The sequence below is a fragment of the Delphinus delphis genome, chromosome 11, assembly GCF_949987515.2.
Source record: "Delphinus delphis chromosome 11, mDelDel1.2, whole genome shotgun sequence".
Taxonomy (NCBI): Eukaryota; Metazoa; Chordata; class Mammalia; order Artiodactyla; family Delphinidae; genus Delphinus; species Delphinus delphis.
In genome coordinates this window covers 85,195,800-85,214,839 of record NC_082693.1, presented here as the reverse complement: position 1 = coordinate 85,214,839, position 19,040 = coordinate 85,195,800, and the positions used below count along the sequence as shown (strand labels likewise).

General features: G+C 36.9%; 1 protein-coding gene across 5 annotated transcripts in view; it reads left to right on the top strand.

Moving 5' to 3' along the window:
- Window positions 1-19,040, top strand: part of SLC41A2 (solute carrier family 41 member 2) — a 129,183-nt gene that overhangs the window by 89,533 nt on the left and 20,610 nt on the right. For all 5 annotated transcript variants that reach the window (XM_060025523.1, XM_060025519.1, XM_060025522.1 and 2 more), the window contains 2 exons: window positions 2,408-2,539; window positions 3,566-3,714. In XM_060025523.1, the coding sequence (XP_059881506.1) occupies window positions 2,408-2,539; window positions 3,566-3,714 (281 nt within the window). The remainder of the gene's footprint in view (window positions 1-2,407; window positions 2,540-3,565; window positions 3,715-19,040) is intronic.

Genomic DNA, 19,040 nt, shown 5'->3' with positions numbered 1-19,040 from the left:
TATAAGATTTAATGCTGTGAACTTCTAAGGACGGCTTTATGTGCAGTACTCATCTCAATATGTTGTGTGCACAAATCTCAATATGTTGTGTTTTCATTTTCATTAAATTCAGAATATTTTACAATTTCCTTTGTGATTTCTTTTTTGACCTGTGGGTTATTTAGAAGTGTATTGTTTGCTTTCCAACATTTGGGGGAGTTCTCAGATATCTATCTTTTCTGTTGTAGCCAGAAAACATACGTTATGTGTTCCAGTTTTTTCAAATTTATTGAGACTTGTTTTATGGCTCATAGTATGGTCTATCTGCGTGAATGTTCCATGTGTATATTTGTAAAGAATATGTATTCTGCTTTTGTTGGGTGTTGTGTTCTATAAATGTCCTGTAGATCAAGTTGGTTGTTATTATTGTTAAAATCTCCTGTATAGTTTTGATTTTTAAAAAATCTGTGTATTCTACCAGTTAATAAGAGAAGAGTGATAAAGTCTCCAAGTATAAATACCAGCTTGTCTGGTTTTTGTTTGTTTGTTTGTTTGTTTTTCAGTTTCATCAGTTTTTCCTGTGGGTATTCTGAAGATCTATTTTTAGGTGCAACTACATTTAGGATTGTTATGTCTTTTTCATGAGTTGACCTCCTCAGCCATTATTCAATGTTTGTTTTTCTCTCTGGTAATATCCCCTGTTATAAAGTCTTTTCTTTCATCTTTCTGATATTGATATAGCCACTCTAGCTTTCTTTCCCCTAGTGTTTATATGGTATATCTTTTTCCGTACCTTTACTTTTAACCTATTTATGTTCCCATCTTTTAATAATGCATATTGTAACCTCTTTCCCACTAGATCCTTTAACATATTAATCATAGTAATTTTAAAGTTCTTGTCAGATAGTTTCAACACCTGAGTCCTGAGTCTGGTCCTATTGACTTCTTAACTCCTGACAGTAGTCTGTTTTCTTTATTGCTTTTTACTGTCTCAGAAATTTTTTATCAAATGCTGGACATTGTGTATAAAAGAACATTGGAGATTGAGATAAATATTATTTACGCCTTAAAGGCAGGCTTTTTCTTCTATTAGGTCATTAGTGTGGAGGACTGTGTGAGTCTCATCAGTAGTTGAGCCGGGTCTGGTTTTTGTGGTTGTTATAGTTACCTTCAGTGCACCACTGACTTCAGATTTATCAATGAGCGCCTGCTACCTTATGCTCAGTGTGAAGCTTGGAGCACTGTATGCCTGGAGCATGAAAGGCTTAACTATCTGTGCTCTTGCTTCTCTTCTCACAGTAGGTTGTTGATGCTTGTTACATGGTGCAAGGCATGGGATGGGATTTGGGATTCTCTTGCACTAGTCTCAATCTTAGGCAGTTCTTATACACTTGGTCCACAGAGGTGAGGCCTTCTCAGTGTTTCTTAAGACCAATCAATTACTCAGATTGGTCTTAAGCAGGAAGATTTCCTTCCACTTCTCCAGCAGTAGACAGCTTTTGCTTCTACTTTTCCTCCAGTGGCAGTTGATCTTTGCCTGGGGTCGGGTAGCTGGAGTGTTTCCTTCATCACCTCAAGCAGCTTTTGTTTCATATGAGCGAGGGAGTCAGAAATGGATGCGATTTCTTGCTGTGTGCCACCAAGATCGGTTCTCTCAAGTGTTCTGTCCTACCTCAGTCTGTCTCACAAGTGCCCAGGGGAGGCTTGCAGAAATAGTTGACCCGTGAATGTAGACTCCCCTTGTGTCTAGGGTTCCCAGGTGTTCTAGATGGTTATGTTAGTGCACACTCAGCATTAAAGAATTTGAAATTTTCAGTTGTTTCCTTCCTACTTGCTTTTATGACTACTACCTCTTCCTCCCCATAATCTGTCAAAGGAGAGTTTGGGTGTCCTAACTTACCTTGGGGGCACTTACCACCCTTTGGAATTCATTTCACTTCTAGGCATCAACTCCCCTTCCTCTGAGTATATGAGAAGATAATCTAGGTTAAAAGATGACTTTCTTGAGTAATTTTTTCAGTGTCTTATACCCATTTCTTTAGTAACCTGAGAGACATGTATCAAGCCTTGTCTATTTGAATAAATCTAGCTTGTTTTCCCTGTCATTAAGATGATAAACATGGAATATCTTGTTACCTAGTTTTATATCTTGGTTGTGATAGTAATTTTTAAAAATTAATTACTCTGCTTTCAGACCAAACAGTGAGTTAGATTTGAAAAAATAATGAATGAGTCTTTTACAGCAGTGATTTTCTGTCTTTGGAATATCTACCTCAGCATTTAATAAATCAACATTTCAGAAGAATTCTTTGTTTGTTTATTTTCTTGGCCCAGGATGTGACATAAAGAGGCTTGTATTCAGTTGAATGTATGCACATTATTTAAAATATGAAGATAGCTACCTTGTTTGTTTTTCCTTATGTTTCAGGTATTGGTGGTAATTTGGTAGCCATTCAGGCTAGCAGGATTTCTACTTACCTCCATTTACACAGCATTCCAGGAGAACTGCCCGATGAACCCAAAGGTGGTTACTACCCATTTAGAACTTTTTTTGGTCCAGGTAGGTGCTTGTGGATTCTTGCATATTTTATTTCAGGAACTATTGCTCTCTATGAGTATAGGCAGGCAACATTTGTTGAATACATATTTTGTTTGTGAATATTGCATAGTTTTCCATTTCTGAGAGCTAAATAGATTTTAAATACTAGAATAGATTGTATTCACTAAATCTCAGTGAACAACAACAACAAAAACAATTTGGATCAATTCTGCAGTTGCTGAGGAGCTTTATATAGTTTTTCTCTTTCTCTGGGATATCTTGCTTTAGGAGTCAGGAAAGAGGAACCTTGTGCATATAAGAAAGCACTGTTAGGTGATTTAGGGAGACAGATATACCATCTGTCTTTTGTATATTAATCTTTTGGACCTTTCTAAATGTAGGCATTTGATGCCAAACAAGCAGAATGAGAGGGGATAACCTCAGTTACAAGGACATTATTTTGCCCCAGGCGTATGATATCCAAAAAACTAAACCACAATTTTAAATTCTTGACAGTTTTTTTTTCCTGATGAAAATAAATGTAATGTAATAAATGTAACTTTTGAATGAGGATCAGAAATGCCCAATCTTTTAATTGCAGTGAAAGAATTCTAAAGGAAAAATAAAATTAAAACATTTCATAACCAAAGGTCCTCTATTAGAAGATCATGAGATGTCATTTAGTCATTAAAATGGTCAATAAAAAGGAATTAAATGATGTAGGGAAAAAAACCACATTTCAGTACTTTAAGAACTTCATATTTTTTTCTTTTGTCTTTCCTCTGTTTTTATAATAGATATTATAGTTTGACCAGTGTTCTTCATAGCATGTTTTTATCAACCACCTTTTATTTAATTAATATATAACATATAGGGAGAATTTTTAAAAATTAAGTGAATTGTAAATAGTTAAAATTTATTTTTAGAAACTGAATTTTATGTGATTCTATGCACTATAGTAACTAGAAGTAATCCTCAAATTTTAACAACTGTGACCTATTATTCACCAAAATATGATTTTAACAACTTTTACACTTTATATTACAGGAGTAAATAATAAGTCTGCTCAAGTTCTACTGCTTTTAGTGATACCTGGGCATTTAATTTTCCTCTACACTATTCATTTGATGAAAAGTGGCCACACTTCTTTAACTATAATCTTCGTAGTAGTATACTTATTTGCTGCTGTGTTACAGGTAAGAGTTGAAACCTCTTGCAATCTCTTTTATGCTCAGATTGATGTAAAAGTGTAACTGTAAATCTAAAGGCATAAAAAATATTTTAACATTTCAAAAATCAGCTGAATGCCTTCATATTGATTTGATCTTCTTAAAACCAATAACTTTTAATATGATTTGATCAATAGAACCGTTGAATTTCCTGTTTCCTAGATTCTGTGTCTTCCCTTTTATTTGTTCTCTTCTTTTGTATGAACACATCTTCAGATAAATTCCTGAGAAAGACTGCTGCATAGGAGAAAAATTTTTGAGTCTTTGCATTTTGTAAAATGCTTTTACATGAATAGCTTGACTGGATATAGAATTGTTTCTTTTAGAATTTTGAAGGCATTGCCTCCTTGCTTTTTAACTTCTCCTACTACCATTGAAAAGAACAACACATGCCATTCTCACTGCTGATCTCATGGTACAGAACTACTTTTATCTTTCTAGAAGCTTCTAGAAAGAAAATCTTCTCTTTGTCCCTATTGTTCTTAAATTTCTTCTGGTATTTATCTATAAGTTTTAAAGTAATATGCCTAAATTTCTAGTTCATGATTAATCTTCTTTAGACTTTTGCTAATAAAAGTTGAGGGTTTGGGGGCTGTTACAATGCCACATCTTTCCCATATGGTTATATAACAGTTTTTGGTTAAATTAGTCAGTGCTTCTATTATTGGGTCTATCTAAACATTGTTTACTATAGAGCCAGATAATGTATTATATTTCCTTTTTGTGTATTTCACTTTTCTTTGGGTTAATAGTCACATCATTTTCCATTTGCCTCATTTTCCATAAACCCATCCTAAATTTTTTTTCCAACTGGTTGCAGCTTTATTTTGGCTTCTTAGCCATGGCTTCTTGCTAAGCTTTGTAGGATTTGGTACCTCCTACAGTGAGAAATCCTAATTTAAGAGATGCATTCAAATAATTCTTTGAAAAGATGACATTTGAATTTGGCCTTCAGGGGGTTTGTAGGAGTGGAGCTGGAGGGTAAGTATGTGGAAAGAAACTGCATTGATGATAATGATGTTAATGAAATTAACTGACATTTACTGTGTTTCCTGTATGACCAGCATTGTTCTAAGTGCTTTACATGTACAGATTTACTTCATTCTCACAAATACTCTCTGAGATTTGTCCTCCTGGTGTAAATCAGTGATTTTTAAAGTGAAGTACGTGCAAAACAATGCATTGTGTGCAGAAAGAGAAGATTAAAACTTCTATTTATATATGTCTACCTCATTTGTTTAAAATGTCTATTTTCTCCTATTTTTATGATCGCTTTACAGTAAACGTTAGCACAGTGTTACGTAAGTATACTCATTTATATTGAAAGGGCTGCATAAGCTAAAACTTTTGGAGGTTACTGAGTAAAAGCATAGAGATGAGAAAGCACAGAGCTTATGCCAGAAAGAGCAAGTAATTCATACAGAGGATATAACTAAAAGAAGAGAAGATGAGGTTAAGAAGGTAGATTAGGGCCAATGTAGAAAGGCTTTAAATGCCAGGCAGAGGAGACAAGAATCCGCTCATAAAATAACAAAAACGCTTATGACTTAATTGATATTTTTAACTTTTCTATAATGCTTTATAGCACCCAAGATTTTGTTAAAAGTCACTTATCAAATCATTCATTCATTCATTCAATAAACCTTCATTCTACTAGGTGCAGGGATGGGTTTTAAATCCCAGGATGAATAAATTCAGACCCTATCCTCAAGGACTCATAGCCTGGAGGGAAGACTACTACATGAACAAATAACTATATTATATTGTAATAGAATATAAACGCTGGGAATAGCTACGCGTAATTTGCTGTCAGAGCTTGGAAGAAAAAGCAGCTAATTCCACCTCGGGAGTTATATTTTTCTACTATTCAGTAGGGACAACAGTTACTTCAAATGCATTTTTACTACTGGCTATCTTTATTGCTACATATGATATGGTCATTTATTATAATTTATGTTCCCCATGTGTGTAAGTATTATGAAAAAGATGCATTCCTCAATCCTATGGGAAATATTTAAGAGACTATTCTTTGGTCTGTTTGTAAGCATGCCATTTTTAGAGCAAGTTCCTATTTGTAACTTTACCTCTTCACTTCATGGATGGATTTGATGTTTATGTTTATGGTTCTGTGCCAACATACTGTCATGCATCATTTCTCTTAAGTTCATGAAGGATATAAGAAATTATTCTGAATTCATAAAAATATTAGATTTCAACCTTATGCTCACAGTATTCCTATATGTCTTTTGTTAACCTCTGACCAGTAAAGTTTGAAAAACTAGAGTTGAGGAGAGTAATTATTAATCTCTCTGTGTCTCAGTTACCTCCTCTATAAAGTGGGAGGGATACAGACAGTCCGACTTAACGATTTTTCAACTTTATGATGTGCAAAAGCGATAACGCATTCAGTGGGAACCGTACTTCGAATTTTGAATTTTGATCGTTTCCTGGGCTAGTGATATTCGGTATGATGCTCTCTTATGATGCTGGGCAGTGGCAGCGAGCCACAGCTCCCAGTCAGCCACGTGCTCATGAGGGCAACCAACTGATAAACCGATCCACTTAAGACCATTCTGTACCCAACCATTCTGTTTTTAACTTTCAGTACAGGACTCAGTAAACTACGTGAGCTATTCAGCACTTTATTATAAAATAGGTTTTGTGTTAGATGGTTTTGCCCATCTAACTGTAGGATAATGTTAGTGTTCTGAGCATGTTTAAGGCAGGCTAGGCTGAGCTACAATATTCAGTAGGGTAGTTGTATTAAGTGCATATTCGACTTACAGTATTTTCAGCTTATCATGGTTTTTTGGGATGTAACCTCATCATAAGTCAAGGAAGATCTATAGTATTACCTACCTCATAGTCACTTTTGAGGATTAAATGAATTAATTACATAAAGCTTGCTTCATAGTAGATGCTATATGCGTGTTAGCTGACACTATTGTTGTTGTTGTTTTAACATGGAATTGTAAATGGTGAGCCATTAATCTCTGAATAACAGTTGGATTTTTTTTTAATTTTATAGTATTGACTGAATTTTCTTATGTGTCTTTTACAACTTTCATTTTTATGGGTTTTAGTTTTTATTTTCTCCCTAAGAATCAGATAATCTGCCAGAGTAGATCTTTGGTTTTGCACCTGACATTGTGCATTATTTCAATGCAATAGCTTAGAATGAGATTGTAAATTGTCAAATCAAATCTTCATGCTCTGACACTAACATATATAACACATACATGAGCACACACATTCACACATCTCTTTAGAGACTGAGGTTGAGATAAAAAATCTTGACCTTTCCCTGCCTACTTCACTCAGTCCAAAGATGGACAGAATAAATAAGTACTTTTTTTTTTTAAGACTTTTTTCTTTTTGATGTGGACCATTTTTTAAAGTCTTTATTGAATTTGTTACAGTATTGCTTCTGTTTTATGTTTTTTTTGGGTTTCTTTGGCCATGAGGCATGTGGGATCTTAGTTTTCCGACAAGGGATCGACCCGCACCCTCAGCATTGGAAGACGAAGTCTCAACCACTGGACTGCCAGGGAAGTCCCTAAATATGTACTTTTTAAAGACAAAGACTCCTTCACCACTTAAGACTCATCTTTTAATATCCTTTACTTGACTGACTTCCTTTTTGGATGTGGATTAAATTTATATTCAAAACCTTGGTTTAAGTCCCAGCCCTTATTCAAATATTTCAGTCCACACCAGTCTTCCCATCACTAGACTCTATATTTTGATTGAATATTATATAGTAAAATTTTCTAATGCCTGTTTAATTTCTCTCCGCCTAGATTCCTACCTCCTTGAGGGGAGAGACCAAGACTTTTTTCTTTTGGTATTCTCCACAAGACATGATAGAGTCGTTGTTTTTTGAATTCTTGATATTTCACTCTCTTCCCAGACTAATGTTCTTCAAGGAAATTTCCCCACACCACCTGATTTCCCCAGCCAACTGAATGAAGGAAATCCATTTGGAAGAAACTTTATATTGAATTTATTATAATGACATCATGACAGTTCTTTGCAGTATTTTTGCATTTACTCAGATGTCATCTTCCTGGAAGCCTTTCTTGAATACCTAATTTGGTGCCTTTATTCTCTGTTCCCATGGTACCTTGTGAATACCATTATCCTAGCTTTTCTACTTCACATTAACATAATCTGTTCCTGTGTCTGTCTCACCCATTCTAGAGAAAGGGTCTTTGTTTTACACATTTTTTTAATCTCTAGCACCCAGCCCCATTCCTAGTGCTCAATTAGTATTTGTTAAACTGAATGACTGTATCTTGCTAGCTCTGTCACCCCCTTCAGGAAGAAGAAAGTTTACAACTGTTTTTAGGTACTAGAAATTCCAGAAAAACTGAAAAATCTGAATTTTCTTCTCTTGCTCAAATTTTCTCTCTTTCACTGACCTAGGTATTTAAAATTAAAAAAAAAAAGAAAGGAAATAAAAGGCAATGAAAAGTAAAACACAAAATATCACAAATTGTATCAGGGTTCAGTCAAAATTACAAGGATTTACTGAAATGTTTAGAGATGACATGACTTGATATCCAGGGAAAGTGCAAGGTTGGCTTTAGATAAAGGGAATTGGAAATGAGTTGAAAATTGATGAAGCTGAAGGATGGAATGTGAGACTGCTGTGGGGATAATGTGTAGTATTCTGTGTACTTTTGTGTATGTTTGAATTTTTACATAGTAAGGAGTTTTTTAAATTAAGGTTTTTCAGAGCATTTTTTTTTTTGCGGTACGCGGGCCTCTCACTGTCGTGGCCTCTCCTGTTGCGGAGCACAGGCTCCGGACGCGCAGGCTCAGCGGCCATGGCTCACAGGCCCAGCCGTTCCGCGGCATGTGGGATCTTCCCGGACCGGGGCACGAACCTGTGTCCGCTGCATCGGCAGGCGGACTCTCAACCACGGCACAACCAGGGAAGCCCTTTCAGAGCATATTGACTTCCTAATTTTGGTCCTGTAGCTGACTATTTCTTACTTAAAGTGAAAAGTAAAAAGTAAACTTGAGTTTGAAATTGTTTGAGACTTAGAATAGTCGAGTTCATGTCTTGTTCATCTTAAGTGCACACTGACTCCGTTTTTTGAAGCTATTTTTTAAATTTAAAAATCTGCTTACGTGTCACACATTTCATTGTTTAGGTATTTATTATGTGTCTTGAAATTAGAAGGAACATAACAAATGTGTTTTTGTTGTGTCATTAAGTCCACTGAACCACAGTCAGTAGGTGTGACGGATTATACTCTTCCTCCTGTTCCTGCCCGGTGCCCAAGAGCAGTCAGAGTAGTTGGAATATGTCAAGGCTGGAGTAATGTGCAAAAGGCATCCATATTTAGTACACCACCAACCACACTGCATTTTAAGGGTTTTTTTTTTCAGCATTAAGGATGGGTCAGCACCAAGCTGACCATGCTGATCACCCATTCTTCCTTCTGTGCCATGAGTCAGCATTTGTGAGACTGCTAGCTGTGGCTAAGGGTACAGTCACTGGCTTTAGAACAGAATTTTTCATCTGTGTCAACAGATTAGCCCACTGAACCCACAACTTTGATTTCACAGAACCAGAGTAGACTTTCTTCTACAAACTTAGAGATGATTGGGTTCTTTCTCTCTAAGCAGTCATTTCCTCTGCCTTCACGTCTTTCTTATTCAGATGCTCTATTGACTGCTCAAAACCTGTTAATTTGTGATATCAAAAACGTAATAAGGAATTCCAGGCTGTGATGGACCTTGCTGGCCTTCCTTCTAAGATGTACAGAAGGGGCTTCCCTGGTGGCACAGTGGTAGAGAGTCCGCCTGCCGGTGCAGGGGACACGGGTTCGTGCCCCGGTCTGGGAAGATCCCACATGCCGCGGAGCGGCTGGGCCCGTGAGCCATGGCCGCTGAGCCTGCACGTCCGGAGACTGCGCTCCACAATGGGAGAGGCCACAACAGTGAGAGGCCCGTGTACCAGAAAAAAAGTAAGATGTACAGAAGGGAATTTTGGTATCTTCCTCAGGGTTTTCTGTTTCTAATTCTTTTATTTGCCTTATTCCCTGCAGTTTTTTTCAAGGACATAGTACCTGGACCGCATAATAAACCTGAGAAGGTACAATGATAACTATCAATCAAATAAGCAGACTGATGATCTCTTGAGCAAAGAAGGAAGAGCAGTACATTGTCGTTCATTTCCCTACTTAATTTAAACCCTCTGCTAGTTCTCCTTTGTGTTTGAATTGCTAAATATGCTTCCTTTGTCTGTGAAGAGATAAAAGCTTAAACCTTGGATGACATAACCTACAAAAGGCAAAAAGATAGGCACGTATGGAGTATATTAATTTTTTTTCTGCTATAAACTATTTCAGTGGGAAAGAAAAATGAGACTTTTCTAGCCCTAGAGGCCTACTAAATTCCAACATAGTGTTCGTTAATATAATTCATAAAGAATGACTCAAAAACACTTCTAAATGAAAATTTTAATTCCCTCTTTTAGGCACTGATTGTTTCATATAGAAAATTAGGTTACTAAGAACTTTTCTAAACTTCTAGCAGCACCAAATTCCATGGGAAATTCATGTGAAAGCTTGTGGAAAACCTGGCTGTATCTGTTTTTTAATTGGGAGAGACAAAGTGGTTCCCTTAAATGGTGGAATGACAAATTCTCATTTCGTAAAATTAAAAATATGAATATCGGGATTTTGTCAACTGTATAGTGCACATCATCTTGCTAGTCTCTGTGCAAAACAAATAGAAGATATTGTCCCTGCCCTTTAGGATCTTCTCTTGGCTGTGGGAGATGAGACTTAAATGCAAAAAATAATTAGAGAGGAGCCTAAATAAGACTTACCTCCTTATAACAGTAAGTTATAAGCATCTTCCTGTGTAACTTCAGAATCACACTTTGTGCTTATGCCTGGATTTCATTGTTTAAAAGTGCTTTAATAGGTTTTTTTTTTTTGGAGGGGAGGATCAGAATATATACTGTAGCTGATGAGAAACTTGAATTAATATCAATAAATATGAAACTGCTCTTAGCAAAATAGTAATACTTATACTTCTTACTAATATAATTTTGAAAGCAGAAGTCTCCTTAGTTTTTATTACTGCCTTTCAGTAGGCAGTGTTTGTTTTTTCATTTTATACTTATGTGCAAATTGCACCATCTTAACATTTCCCAACGAGTTCGTGTTCTTAAGAAAAATTATTGTCAGCAAAGCCCAAGCCAAACTTAAATGAGCAAATGAGTGACCCTCATAATAAAATTAATAATCTGGGTATTGAATATGAATTTCCTAAGAAGTGTTTCTGTTTTATAAATAATAGTTCGTGGTTGTTTTGAAACCTATGCTTGTACCATGAACACACCCACAGCACAAATAGTGCAAATTAAGAGCAAACAGCTTCCATTTCTCATCTAGTAGAACATGGCTTGGGGCAGAAATATGGTCCACGTACTTGCTAACAGAAGCATTGGCAACATCTTAGTTCTGAAGTCACATTCACATGACTCAGTGTCATTATTTTAACTACAAAGACATACAAATAAATGTTTTCACAGAAGAAAAATATTTATAAGCCTTATAAATCATCACATACAAAGGACAAAGTGGAAAAGAGGGAAGATAAGATCCAATATGCAGAACATTGTAGAAAGATCACAGAGCTCTTTAGAGGCAGAGCTGAGTCTGAATTTCTGCTCTGCTGCTTACTTTGTGGCTTCAGTCAAGTTTCCTAACATCTCTGGCCTTATTTGTTTCCCTACCTCAGAGGATAGTAATGAGAACTAAGCTAATGTATATAAAGTACTTGGTAGAGTTGCTGGAACGTAAAAAGTTTCCAGTAATGGCAGTAGCTGCAGTTTATCATCATTATTGTTGTAGACATTATTTTTGTCTTCCTCTCATTTTTGGAGCTGGTTATTCAGTGCGCTAAGGCCTTTTTCATCTCCTCACCCTTCACCTTCCCTTTGACCCCTGTTCTTTACTGCAGGACTCTTTCCTGCTCTTCTCATGAGTGCCCTAAGCTTCAGATACCACCCTTTCATTGCTAACTCCCAAACTGATATCTCCAGTCTGGCTTCCTATCCTACATCTCCAGTTAAATGTTGAAATGTTGTTTCAAATTTAACATGTCCAAAACTAATTTATTTCTCTCATAATCTTTCCCACATCAGTAGGGGTGGTGGACAAGAAGCCGCAAGTGCACAGAGAACTAGGCCAGGCTTAGGTACACAAAGACCCCCTAAATCTCTCAGCCCTCAGCATCTGACCCTGTAAAGTTCCTCCAGGATGGGGAGAGCCTTGCTCGCATAGACTTTATATCTCATGTGTATCGCTGGTGTCCAAATCCTGCCCATCTCAGTCATTGCCATTACCTTGTTACTGGTGAGTCCAGGCAGTGTAATAGGAAGACTCCTAGATATTTCTGGGTTCTAAGTCTGGTCCCTTCCTAAGTCCCTAACTTTGTCTAAGTCACAGCCCTGCTCTGTGGCTTGGTTTCCTCACTTGTAACACAAGGGTGAAGATACTAACACTAAGGTAACCATATAATTTTAGTCCAAACCAGGACACTTTTGAGAATGAAAGGGAGCTGTTAATAATTATGATTAGAGTCACAAGCATACCATGACTATCCGGGGCAAACCAGGAAGTAGAGTGGCCCTAGCTATCACTCAGATCCCTTCCTGCATTTCTAATAGTTGACTTTGTGAATTCCCACTCCTACAGTAAAGATGATTTGTTACAAAGCATTGTTGTACATAATTAATAATGTATTGCTAATATTAACATTATTTGGCAACTAAAACAGTCTTTAATATTAAAATCTATAATTGCTGCTAAGGTAGTATTAAGTTAAATTGGCTTTTATGGGTTAGCCAGAGAACCCAGGCAATACATAAAATGTTGTTTTCCTTAAAAATTGTATTTCAATTCCAAACAGCTAATTTTGAATTAGTCTTTTTAAGTTAGAAGCTATCTATTTTTACATTTGTTCAGCCTAAAACAGTCTCTTTCAGGTTCCGTCTGTGTTCTAATATCTCTGTATTTTACCTAGAAGTCTGTATTTGCCTCTTTCTGCCATAATTTGACTTTTGCTATTTTATAGTGTTCAGCTTTATCTCCTCTTGATCTGCAACTTTTGAGAGGAAAAGAGTACTGGCTCTCTTATATTAAAAGCCGGCTTATCTCCTTATCCCCTAAATTGTTCATTCTGAAAATTTTCCGTCTCTGACAGATCCCTTCTTGAGGTTTGGTGTTCTGAGCCACTTTTTCAGTATATATATTTAAGAGCTTCCAAAATGGTGATAGCAAATATTTATATAGCATTCATTCTGAGCCATGCACTGTTCTAGGTACTTTCCATGTATGAACTCACTGAGTACTTAACACAGCCCAATGAGGTAAATTATACTATTAGTTCCCACTTACACATGAGGCACTCGACCTGCAGAGAAGTTGAGTAGCTGGTCCAGGTCCACTCAGCAAGACCGAGTCCAGATCCAGTCTACAATACTAACCACTTGTGTTTTACAAGAACAAGTTTGACATTTTGTTTTGCTCTTAGGGAGGGTCATAGTTTTCAGGATGGCAGTTCTTGGAGGCTTAAAGCTGCCTCTTCTCTCTGGTTTCATTAGATCTTCATATTTCTTCCAGCCAGGTGTTCTGCCTCCAAATTGCATTCATTCCACAGAGTTTATATGGAATCTGTGCCTACTGAAGTCAAGTAGGAGTCCAGTCAAGGACGTGAATAGGTCCTGAGAGAAGGACTAAGTGCTACGGAAGTTCAGTAGTGGGAGAGTATATTTCTAGGGAGGGAGGGAACCTTTATAACGGATAAAATTTTGTTTTGTGGAATCCACAGAAAATGCCACTTCAGCAGAAAGGAAGTAGCATTAAGTAACTGAGAAGACTCAGGGTATTTACAGAAATACTAAGAAAATTTCCGGAGCATAGGGTTTATGAAAGGGAGTGATAGAAAATAAGGTTGAAAACTACAGATTGTGACAAGATCATGAAGGGTCTTGCAGACCAGACTGAAGAGTTCATTTTATTCTATAGAACGATGATTTTCAACATTTTTCCCACTCCCAACAAACTTGAGAGATCTGACACATTCCTCTGATGCAGTGTCATATAATGTGGAAGGGCTTGAGCTTTGATTTCCACCACTCACTGCCACCACTCACTGCCTGTGTCACCTTGATCAAGGTAATCTCTCGTCTGTTTTCTCAGCTGTAAAAAGAGGCTACGAATAGACCTGCTTTGTGGGTTGTTATAAGGATGAAATGAGATAATGCATGTAAGGTGCTGTTATTGTCTTATCATTTTAATATCATCATCTCATAGCTGTGGATTACTGGCGCAGTGAGTCTCTTAGGGTATCACTGAGTGGGTCAGATCCTGTGGAATCTAGCATTGAGTCTCTACCATGATTCTACTACTCGACTCAATCCTTGGAGTCATTCTTCTATGTAAGGAAAATGTAGCCATATGGTGGTAACGTGGCCATAATTGGAATCCCAGGATACCCACCCAGTAGCTGAGCAAGTTAATTGGCTTAGCCTTGGGCAAGTTACTTAATTCCTTGGGGGGTCTTATTGTTCTTGCCTGTAAAATGAGGATAATGATTCCTCTTTGCACAGCAGGTATAATACCTGGCACATAGTAGGCCCCTATTAAATGGTGTGGTTATGTCTTTTCTTTTATTACGACATTGAGTCAAATCCTATTCCCGGATGGCATCTCAAAGGAAAGAGCTAAGCGACCAGGAGATTTTAACAGGTTGCCTGACTTCACTCACATTTTTTCCTCATTTCTCAGGATTTAAGTCCACCAGATTCCAACGGGAAAGTAAGGATCTCTTTATTCTTTCTGTGACTGTTCTGCCTCTGTCTCTTAATTGGTTTCTGTCTGTCAGCTTGGGTTGAATGGAAAGTGTGAAGAGAATGATAAAGGAAATGTAAAGGGAGGACCTACAGTTCTAAGAATTTTTTTTCTAGTTGTAAGAATAGCTACTTTCACTTTGGGAGTTGATTAATATGGTGAAGGAAGGAAGTTGAAACAGGTGATTTTTTGAGATTCCTTTTTAGCCCTGGGATTGTCTTTTTGTGATACAATAGTGTGTTATGCTATTATAGCTTAGGTTGTAGGGTCTTAAAATTGATACACTTTCCTAAATCCATATTTATGATTAATTCTCTGGACAGGTATGATTGGGCTCCAGGCCATTAAGCACAGAAGATGAAATGATTGCCTGCCTCATTGGAGGCACGGCATGCCAGAGCCCTGTGGAGCAAGGCATTCAGAAAGGGAGCTTTCTTCCATCCTGTCAAGCCTGACAAGGACGCAGTTAGGACCAGGGAAGCCGAGTCCTCTTTTTCTAGCATGCTGGTTAGGATGTTACTGCCTGTGCTCCGAGTTCTGCTGCAATTGCAGACGTGACTTAGAGGAATTTTCACATCATCTGGGAAAAAAAAAAAAAATCTTATAACACAGCTATGTGAAAGCACTTACTTGGAAAGCATAAAAACTATTTTTCAAGAAATTTGCCAGAATAAAATCTTGGTTGATTGTGACCCCAGAATATTCAGCCAGAAAATACTGACTTGAATGATTCGATAATTTAAATTTTTTTGCTATTTAAAAAAATAGACGTTTAGCTCCATACTTCTTTTTTATTTTAAAGGTAAATGACTGTGTTAGTTCCGCATAACAAGGCTAATCTAAGTTGTGATTTTTTTGTACCATCTAGGGAAATGTGTAAAAGCAAAAGGTCTCTAAAGATTTTTGCATTTATTAAAAGGGGTGTTTAAAGGGTGTCAAAAGATGATGAGACCATCATTCAATATCCAAAGTAGATAAACAAAATTGAATTTATTGCTCACTGTTGTAAAGGATCAGGGGAAATCTCTCCAAGCAGCGCAAATTACTGATCTTTTGTAGGGTTTTAGGGATGCCTGGAGTTCAGGGATGGGCAGATATTCAAAAGCTTGAGTAGGCCTATGTCATCTGTAGAGATGTGGATACTTGGGTGTGACTACTGTTGTTAGTTGGTCCTCAGAGGTGTATTTATTAGACCGGATTTGTTCCTAATTGCCTACTTCAGAAGCAAGGACTATCATTGATCGGCTGCCTTCTAAATGCATTCAGTACGGCAAGTTGTTTATTGATTGAATGAATTTAAAATCAGTTCTGGTGGCTTCTTGTTACCATGGCTAAAGATCAGTCTTTTCCTGGGAGTGTGGGAACTTCTTTCTTTCTCAGTCTCCACTCTTGTTCCTCACTCAGTCAAAGCTGCAGGATTTCGTTAAGGATTGTCCAGACCCTCACCTCTGTTGTTGAGTCTTCTTGAAGATGGGGTATCTGATTTTCAGTTTGAGTCCATCAGTGTAATTCCTTTTGGGAGGAGGGGTCTTTGAATTATTTATTGAAACATCTGATGGGACAGTGGCTGGGTTGAAACATTTGAGACACTGGACAATAAACATTAAGTGTGAGATAAAGAATAATTAGAAGTATTGTAAGAAGGGAGTGGAATATATTTCACTACCATAACCTAAGATTTTTCAGACCTAACCAAGAAAACATGTCCTAATGATTCCCTAGGTAGCCAGACTGCCTTTTCTTTTAGCTTAGATACAGATTGTTTTATTTCATCTGTAACATTAATTCAGGTATAATATGAAGTGTTGGCAATGGTTCTGGTTGGCCAAAAGAAAGTCCAAAACCATTCTTTTATCTGTAACCATAACTGTTACTTTGCTGGTCTTAGGTGGAAGCTGTCTACTTTGTGTGCTCATCTCTTTGCTCTGAGAATCTTCGGTTAATAATCGACCTCCGTGAGTCATCTGCTTTGGGAAGTGCTCTGGAGAACTTCAGTTTAGGTTCCCTGTGGTGTTACTTTCCAGCTCTGCTGAAGATCTCTTCCGTTGTTCTCCCAGAGGACAGCAGACTGTGTTGCCAGTTCAGGCGCATTCAGGGATTATGTTTTATTCATCATCTTAGACTCAGCATTCAGCCCCTGCCTGGTACAGTAAATATTTATAAAATGAATATTCAGCTTTATATTATTCTTGGATTATTTTTGGCATTTCAATTATATTTCTTCATTTAGATTCTGATCTCACTGAAAGCAATAACCGTGTCTTATTCTTCTCTAAATGCTCCAGAAAGCTTATCACAGTGTTTTCTATGTTAGATAAAGATAAATATTTGTTAAATTGGATTCCAGATATATTGAGTGTACTTTGTTTGGGTGATAGGGCAAATATTTGACAAGATTTCTCATCTAAAAGAGAGAATAAATCTGATGGAGAGGTGAAACATATACATAAAACAATTTGAAGATGATGCTTTTTAAAAACGTAATATTACATGTTTAACAAGTACAAACAAAATATTCTATAAATGACTACTTAACAGTAGGTTTTTTAAACATCTTAACCACTTAAACAGAATGCTAAACTTTATTATTTTTAATGGATTTTTTAAAATTTTGATTTTGGAGTATACTTGATTTACAATATTATTTTAGTTTCAGGTGTACAACAAAGTGATTCAATTATACATTTACATATATCTATTCTTTTTCAGATTTTTTCCCCATAGATGTTATTAGAATATTGAGTAGAGTTCCCTGTGCTATACAGTAGTCCTTGTTGATTATCTATTTTATATATAGTAGTGTGTATATGTTAATCCCAACCTCCTAATTTGTCCTTCCCCTTTGGTAACCATAAGTTTATTTTCTGATTCTGTGAGTCTGTTTCTACTTTTTGAAAATAAGTTCATTTGTATCAATTTTTAAGATTCCACATATTAGTGATATCATATGATATTTTTCTTTCTCTGTCTTATTTCACTTAGTATGATAATCTCTAGGTCCATCCATGTTGCTGCAAATGGCATTATTTCATTCTTTTTTATGACTGAGTAATATTCCATTGTATATATGTCCCACATCTTCTTTACCGTTCATCTGTCGATGGACATTTAGGTTGTTTCTATTGTAAATAGTGCTGCAGTGGACATTGGGGTGCTTGTATCTGATCGGATTATGTTTTTCTCCAGATATATGCCCAGGGCTGGGATTGCTGGATCATATGGTAGCTCTATTTTTAGTTTTTAAAGGGACCTCCATACTGTTCTCCATAGTGGCTGTACCAATTTACATTCTCACCAACAGTGTAGGAGGGTTCCTTTTTCTCCACATCCTCTCCAGCATTTATTGTTTGTAGACTTTTTGATGATGGCCGTTCTGACTGGTGTGAAGTGATAACCTCATTGTAGTTTTGATTTGCATTTCTCTAATAATTAGTGATGTTGAGCATCTTTTCATGTGCTTCTTGGAGAAGCATCTTTTCATGTGCTTCTTGGAGAAGCACATGTGTCTTCCTTGGAGAAATGTCTATTTAGATCTTCTCCCCATTTTCTGATTGGGTTGTTTCCTTCTTGATATTGAGCTGCATGGCTGTTCGTACATTTTGGAGACTAATCCCTTATAAGTTGCATGACTGCAAATATTTTCTCCCATTCTGTGGGTTGTCTTTTCATTTTGTTTATGGTTTCCTTTGCTGTGCAAAAGCTTTTCAGTTTAATTAGGTCCCATTTGTTTATTTTGCTTTTATTTCCATTCCTGTAGGAGACGGATCCAAAAAAATATTACTACAGTTTATGTCAAAGAGTGTTCTGCTTATGTTTTCCTCTAGGAGTTTTATAGTATCTGGCCTTACATTTAGGTCTTTAATCCATTTTGAGTTTATTTTTGTGTATGGTGTTAGAAAATGTTCTAATTTCATTCTTTTACATATAGTTGTCCAGTTTTCCCAGCACCATTTATTGAAGAGACTGTTTTTTCTCCATTGTGTATTTGTACCTCCTTTGTTTAGATTAATTGACCATAGGTGCGTGGGTTTATTTCTGGTCTTTCTGTACTGTTCCATTGATCTAAATATCTGTTTTTGTGCCAGTACCATATTGTTTTGATGACTGTAGCTTTGTAGTATAGTCTGAAGTCAGGAAACCTGATTCCTCCAGCTCCACTTTTCTTTCTCAAGATTGCTTTGTCTAGGGCTTCCCTGGTGGCACAGTGGTTGAGAGTCCGCCTGCCAATGCAGGGGACATGGGTTCGTGCCCCGGACAGGGAAGATCCCACATGCCGCAGAGCGACTGAGCCCGTGAGCCATGGCTGCTGAGCCTGCGCATCCGGAACCTGTGCTCCGCAACGGGAGAGGCCACAACAGTGAGAGGCCCGTGTACCACAGAAAAATTAAAAAAAAGATTGCTTTGTCTATTCGG